We start from the raw sequence: 7,855 nt of genomic DNA on the forward strand, positions 1-7,855 counted from the left end.
AATCTCATAGTTGAAGGTCGGGAGATGGAGATACTCATGAAGGGGTGGATCAAAATGGGGGGTTTATGGATTGAAGGGGAAGTCGTGTTATTGCTTCAAATGTTAGGGAAAATGAGATTTAATTGAAGCTGGGAGAGAATGAGACTTTGGGATTTGGCGCTTGCGAGTGTGGGCAGTGAAATTTTACCGTAGACTATGACTATTCACGTCGCGCAAATTGCACGCTGTTGATAAGAGATTTAAAAGAGTACTATGTATATAAGATATGAATGTATTAACAGAGCCAACAAATGTGTGTGCTGTAACATCAACGACATGCTTTTATTATGCGCCGTTTATGTCGCGCTGCAAAAAGCTATATTTTTTGTTTGCTTGTGTTTTTTCAGTTTATCTTATGTCTTTTCATTACCCAAACTGATAACCTTTTAGTGTTCAAATCTGTAATTTGACATATTTTCGCACATACTTTTGTTTGTCAAATTACATCAGATAAAAAGATAAGTCTAGAAATCATTCCCTAAACCGATCGAGTTCAACTATTTTTATACCAAATTGTTTGAAAATCTATTCACCCCTCTATACTTTCAACCGATTCTAACATACGAATTTAAATAATTTTATTTATTACATAATATTAAAAAAATACTTACTTTTTTAGTTTATATTATTTTATTTGTTTTTAAAAAAACGGTAAATTTTATAATTTTAATAAAATGTTGTGAACATTACCATACCATTTTTTTATTATAAAAAATAAAAACAAATATATTAACTATTTTTATAAATTTTTATTACTTTTAAAATATATTTTACTTGAAAATTTAAATTTTTATATTTATAATAAAAATATCATCATGGAATAAGATATTAAAATATGAGAATGAAATATCACTTGGTTGAAAATAAATTAAAAATAAAAAATAAAAAATGGTTTCTTTACCTTATTGGGGTGTTAACATTACTTAAAACATTAATACGTAAAAATTTAGAAAACAATATTACAAACATAATTCATTACGTTATTAATTATCGCTACTTTTGTTTTCGGTTTCTTTTTACCATTTTTTATTTCTTAATTTTAATTTTTTTTATTTTAATATTTTTTTTCAACCAAGTGATATTTCATTCCCATATTTTAATATCTTATTCCATAATGATATTTTTATTATAAATATAAAAAATTTAAATTTTCAAGTAAAATATATTTTAAAAGTAATAAAAATTTATAAAAATAGTTAATATATTTTTTGTATTTTTTATAATAAAAAATGGTTATGGTAATGTTCACAATATTTTATTAAAATTATAAAATTTACCGTTAGACATTTTTTTAAAACAAATAAAATAATATAAACTAAAAAAGTAAGTATTTTTTAATATTATGTAATAAATAAAATTTTTTAAATTCGTATTTTATTGGATTTCCCCCAATAAAATTATATACGTATTTTATTCCAAATTTTGTGTGATAACCCTCGTTTCACATTATTTTTGAAATTAATTTTTTATTTACATTAAAAATAAAAAAAACCCAACTTTTAGATAGAAAACTTATGAAATGGTAAAATTATAAACTTCGTAGGTTTTTTTTCCTTTTAAGTAGGAACTTCCTCATGTTTGCTGATATATATATGCAACGCCATATTAGTGTAGAAAACGATCAAAACTAGGGGGAAATCCAATGATTTTATTAATACTAAATTTTGACCATTTACAACCATGTTTTCATAATCGGATCGGTGATCAAATCGATGGATTCTAAAAAAATAGTTCAATCCGTCGGATCATTTTAACCGGACGATCGGACCGAAAAATCATTTATGGATATTAATTATTTAGTATAAAAATATTGTTTTTTTATTATTAATATTACATATATATTTTATGTTTATATATATATATATATATAATATACTTTGGTGGGGTGAGTTTGACTACACTCGAAACCCGCCCCAAACCCTCTTATGAACCCGTCCCATCGGAGTGGGTTTAATGTGAGACCGAATCTAGACGTGACTCATTGTCCATCCCTAAATTAAATGCACAATAATTTAAGAAACAACGACACTCCTTATCCCTACAACAACTAACAATAAAATATAAAATTTCTGGTTAAATTCGTTATAGAAAATACTAAAACACACCACCGACTTTTAGACCAACTTAGCTGAAGTCTAAAAATATCGTGCATGATAATAAAATTTATTACATATATACGATATATTTTCTCTGTCTCACTCATTTAAGCTGTGTGTGTATTTTCGCACAAATTAAAAAAAGTGTTTGAAAAATTAAATCAACAATCTAATTTATAATTTTGATCTTATTTAATCAAGATTTTAATAAAATATAATAAAATACTTATACAATTAATTAATGGTATTAATTTAATATAAATAAATTAATAAAAATATAACATTATATATGAAAATTATATTACAAAATATAATTTAAGATTAAACGAGAGTGAGACGGAATAGTGCAAATTATCTTTCCCCAAGTGGTGGACCCCATCCCGCACTTGCCTCGTTCTTCAAACATTAAATTCTACACGTGACAAATATCCTCGTACAAGCAACACTATCTTTAATCCTTTTTCAACACGTGTTTTTAAAGTAATCCCCCTTATTTCTCCTTCAACCTTTAACCTCCACAGCCAGAATTTTTTTTATGAGCCATCTCAACTGAAACAATAAATACTTCACAATATCTTTCTTTCTCCTCTGTTTCTCTCCATGCACAGGAGGAAAAAGATGATGATTCCTGGCGAAAACCTTCTCATTTTGGCTCTGCTTCTTCTTTCTTGCATGATATCAGGCAAAACCCAGCAGAAATCTGCCGATCACGGCGCTGTTCCCCGCTTCGAACAGGCTCAGGCGACCCCCAGAAACCCCACTCCGAGTTCCAAGAACCTGTCAGCTTCTCCGGGGAAGGAGAAGGAGAAGGAATCCTCGTCTCCGGAAGTCGTTGATCGCGGCGTTTGGAGCAGGGCTTGTTCGGAGGAGATCCTGAGAATCGCGAAGAAACCCGGGAACGTGAGATGGATGAAGTCGATCCGGAGGAGGATCCATGAAAACCCTGAACTTGCTTACGAGGAAGTGGAGACCAGCCGGCTCATCCGCCGAGAACTCGACGAAATGGGCGTTGGTTACCAGTTTCCGGTGGCGAAGACCGGAATCAGGGCCGCGGTCGGCACCGGAGGACCGCCGTTCGTGGCCGTCAGGGCGGATATGGACGCTCTGCCCATTCAGGTTCACCATTTATTTTCCCTTTAGGTGGTATTAATGGTCCATCAAACATGTAGAAATTTCAAGAAAACTTATGGATTGTCACTTTCTTTTTTTGCTGTCTGGTTGGCCTTTTTTTGGTGGTGTTTTGGTCGCATGCTGTGTATTGTTTCACTTCTTTTTGTATCGACATTGATGATATATATTGCAGCTTTAAATATTAAGTAGAAGACCAGAAAGGGCCCATGCAGGTATAAATTAAATGGACATTCGAAATCAGGGGAACTCACTGTGCATTAATGCTTTCTCAGGAAGAAGTTGAGTGGGAGCACAAGAGCAAGAACACCGGCAAGATGCACGCGTGCGGCCACGACGCGCATGTGGCGATGCTAATTGGCGCTGCTAAGATCTTGAAAACCAGGGAAAAACACTTGAAGGTACTTTGTTTTGTTCCATCTTTCCTTTGTGCGTTCGAAAACTATAGTTTTTGGTAGAACGAATTCGATACGTGATTCTCGGTCAAATTCTTGATCATGGACAAGATCGAAGACTTCTGGCCTTAAATGCCATGGGTCAAATAAGGGGTGTGTTGAAGGGAATGAGAGATTAATTGAGGACGTTTTCCTGACTAAGATTGAAATGACATGTCTGGTTAATTTTGAAAAGGCCCCATGCCATTTAAGTACCCCCACACCTTGTCCGGGAAGGAGCCAAACCACACTTCACATAATGACACCATGTAATCAACGTCCCCACGGAAGAAATAAAATGTATTATTCGTTAACTAATTTTTCCAAGCCAAACTCGAGCATACATCATTTTGTTCAATAGTTCCCGGTCTATTATATTTTATGAATATAATATAACTATGTATTAAATAAATAAACATATGTTGAACCCTTTCGACTATTTATTTTCGAGCTAACAGTTCACAAATATGTTCGAATCTTTTATTGTGAAGATAACAACAGCCAACAGCTGGCAGGGACCACTTTACTTCAGATGCATGCCTTAGAAACAAGAGTTACTTTTGGAGTCTCTCTCAGGATGTCATTCAAGTTTCTATTACGAGAATGTTGTTAGAATAAGACACCTAATCTGCCAATGAGATAAAATCGTATCAAAGAGCCCTTACAAGAGTTGATTTTGATTGCATGCCCAATGATAGATGGTAACCTAAAACAGCTGGCTTTCTTGAAAGATTCCTTGATGAAACTTCCATCGTTGGGAAATATCCAAAATTCAGGTGGATGAAGGAAATCGAGACTCGGACTGAGGAATGGATACAATCAATATGGAGACCAAAACGTGTATTTTGGCCTGTGTTCTTTTCCAGTTGGAAGAAGCGTAAATAACCAGTCTCTAGAAACATGGATTATTCATCAACTACACGGACCCCAGTCGCCCTATTCATGTGTACCTGAGTAACTTGTCATGTATTCCAAGAAAAAGCCATTGCATCATCTTGATAATTGCTGCATTTTTAATGAAATGTTGATGAGAATGAAACTTTATAATGCTAATGCTTAAATGAGGCTAAAGCAATAGTGAATAATGAAGTAGAGTCAGATACCTGAAGACGTGAATTTTCTTGGTTCATTCTTCCTTTTGTCAAATACAAAATTGATTCGACTTGCAGGGGACTGTGGTGCTGCTGTTTCAGCCGGCAGAGGAAGCTGGGAACGGAGCAAAAAGAATGATTCAAGAGGATGTTCTTAAAGACGTTGAGGCCATATTTGCAGCGCACGTATCACATCAGCTCCCGACCTCTGTCATCGGATCAAGACCAGGCCCTTTTCTAGCAGGTTGTGGCTTCTTCAAGGCCGTTGTTACTAGTGAAAAATGCACTTCCAGGAGCCTCCACGACTCAGTCGACCCTGTCTTAGCAGCCTCAGCAGCAGTGATCAGCCTACAGGGCATCGTGTCCCAAGAGATGAATCCATTGGACTCACACGTAGGCACATATTCAACGGTTTCACATTACGCCCGAATCAGCTTCCATTTTTGAGAAACGTGGTTTAAAATTATTTGTCAGTATTTTTGTTTCCCATTTTAGGTGGTCTCTGTAACTTTCTTCAAAGGAGGCGATGATCTTGATCCGATGCCAAACCGGGTTGAATTTGGCGGCACTTTGAGGGCTTTTTCTAACAAAAGCTTCAGCCAACTTCTTACAAGAATACAAGAGGTTAGACATTTCGTTGCTCATTATGTCTACCTCTGCTATCCGTAAACTAAGCCAACAAACACCACCATTGAAATACCTTAAACATTTCAAACAGATTATCGTAGCTCAAGCTTTGGTTTTCAGATGCTCAGCATCGGTTGACTTCTTCAAGAACTCAGACTCGATTTACCCACCTATGGTGAACGATGACAAAATGTACAAACACTTGAAGAAAGTTGTCGACGATCTAGTAGGACACACGAATTTCCAAGTCGTCGAGCAGATAATGGGGGCAGAGGACTTCTCGTTTTTCTCAGAAGTGATTCCTGCAGCCTTTTTCTTCATTGGAATCAAGAATGAAACTCTAGGATCAGTACACTCTGCCCACTCGCCTCATTTTTCTATAGACGAAGACGCACTTCCTATAGGTGCAGCAACTCATGCTGCCATTGCTGAGAGATATCTACATGAGCGCGTAGTCTCCTCATCATGACAAAGAAAATCACAGAACTGTAAATGGAGGCAAGTAAATAAATCTTACTTTTGTAGTAGAAGTGTTCTATACAGAAGAATGAACATTAGCTCATCTATGTTTTATGAGAAAGAATGAGAAGCATCAGAGTATTTGTTGATTGTTTCTTCCTCTTCATGTGGATTTGAATGATAATATCACTACTTTGAAATTGTTGTCAATACATTGACAAGTATTAAAGTTAATACATTTCATTTGAATTTGAACTAACTGATTTGAAGTCCAACAGTCTAGATTCTAATTGAACTTCGATTCAAGACGAAAGCATCTCCTCTTCCAAATAACGGCATATAACAGCTTGTAAAGCAAAACAAGTGAGAATAATCTCCACCTGCTCTGAGAAGATACATACATCAAACCCCATCATCACTATCTCCTCATCAATCATTTTAACACCACCTCCAGCCTTGATCATGGAGTATTCACCAGAAACCTGAACGAACACATCGACTCAAACGCCCAAATGTTACAAACCGCAGTTCCATGTATTCCCATTCACCAAGTTAGAAGCACAAGTTTTAAAGATTATTATTATTTTTTTTGCTCTGTCAGATCAGAATACAAGCAGTGTTACATATACATGCACAGTTAAGATTCTAAAGACCAAGTATGACAGGGAATAAACAAGGTAAAAATTGTTGCTCTCCTAATACCACTTTTAAATTTACTTGAGACACTATCCAACTACAAGTGTGACTGACTTTAAGTATCTGATTTGCAGAAATAGCGAAAAAGGCACCACCAGAGTCCCAGGTGGTGCAGCGGAGATGCTTCCGGGATAATCCCTGCAACCACAGCAGCAGCCTCAAGCTTATCATCACCAAATCCCATCTCAACAGCCCATATTTCTTGTGTCACATGCCTTTGCTGCCAGCATCATTTTCGTCGAACGAGGCCAAACACACAGCACATTCCAATGCAATGCACCTTCAATGGCTTCAGACCAACATAATCAAACTTGGGCTGCTCGATTAACACCACAATAACTTATTAGCGACTCAAGGAAATGACGAAGTCGTAACGAAAAGAAATTTATCACAAATCTAACTCCCTGAGCAAATTTGGACTAAATGATCGGAGAAGTGGCGAAAAAACAGAGAATTTTTAATATGAGACAGAATTTTTAAGCCGAGTCCAGCAAAATTCTTTAAGAAATCCCATCCATTGTGGGAATTCTTAAGCCGAGTCCAGCAAAATTCTCCAAGAAAATCAGGAACACCACAAAACTAGAGCAGCTCAAATTGGGTTAGGCTCGCCGATCGCCCGGTACGTTACATAATTTAAGTGGGTTGGGTTGAAATAATCTAACAAAAAGTGGGCCAAGATGGGCCAACCTGCCTAGGCCCGCGACCCGCTCGGGTTGGCCCGCGGGCCTGAAAAATTAATAATTTATTTTTATTTTTATTGTTATATATGTATTTTTTAATAAAATTTGTGGATTTTTTTTGTATTAATTATTTTATATAAAATCTACACACATGAAATCAATAATTAAAAATTTTATTAATATGTTTCTATTAATATTTATTTATGAAATGATATTTATAATTAATTATAATATTTTTTATTTATTTTTATTTGTCGTGATTCAATGCGCGAGTCGGCCAGCCTAACCCGCAACCCACCTTGGGTTGGGTTGGGTTGAGTTGAGGATTTTCAGCCCGTCATCGACCCGCCAAAAGGTGGGTTTTTGGTGGGCTGGCCCGTCCCGCCATGGGTTGGCCCGTTTGACAGCTCTACACAAAACCCATATTTATATATTCGGAATTCTTACCTGAAGAGCTGAATAAATCCCATCCATTGTGGGAATTCTTTAACTGAAAGAGCTGAAGGAAATCCATTTTATTGATTTATTGAGGGCTCCAATTTCTTCTTTTTTAAAAAATAAAATAAAATCCTTATTTCTCCCGTAAATAATTGCTATGGAAGCCA

At 35.6% G+C, this 7,855-nt stretch overlaps 1 protein-coding gene across 5 annotated transcripts; it reads left to right on the forward strand.

The window, feature by feature from the left end:
* The first annotated feature begins 2,622 nt into the window (after positions 1-2,622).
* Positions 2,623-7,143, forward strand: LOC140880575 (IAA-amino acid hydrolase ILR1-like 6). 5 transcript variants are annotated; one of them, XR_012149678.1, is made up of 6 exons: positions 2,625-3,251; positions 3,539-3,664; positions 4,867-5,199; positions 5,284-5,412; positions 5,507-6,551; positions 6,645-7,143. XR_012149678.1 is itself a non-coding variant. In XM_073285139.1 (5 exons), the coding sequence occupies exons 1-5, from the start codon at positions 2,736-2,738 to the stop codon at positions 5,551-5,553; spliced, it is 1,122 nt and encodes a 373-aa protein (XP_073141240.1). In that variant the 5' UTR covers positions 2,623-2,735; the 3' UTR covers positions 5,554-5,682. The 5 variants fall into 5 exon arrangements, 4 of the variants coding, with proteins under 4 accessions (XP_073141240.1, XP_073141242.1, XP_073141238.1 ...); XM_073285139.1 differs by lacking the exon at positions 6,645-7,143 and having other exon boundaries at positions 2,623-3,251; positions 5,536-5,682; XM_073285141.1 differs by lacking the exon at positions 6,645-7,143 and having other exon boundaries at positions 2,624-3,251; positions 4,867-5,181; positions 5,536-5,682.
* Positions 7,144-7,855: the final 712 nt, after the last annotated feature.

The sequence above is a fragment of the Henckelia pumila genome, chromosome 2, assembly GCF_033568475.1.
Source record: "Henckelia pumila isolate YLH828 chromosome 2, ASM3356847v2, whole genome shotgun sequence".
Lineage (NCBI taxonomy): Eukaryota > Viridiplantae > Streptophyta > Magnoliopsida > Lamiales > Gesneriaceae > Henckelia > Henckelia pumila.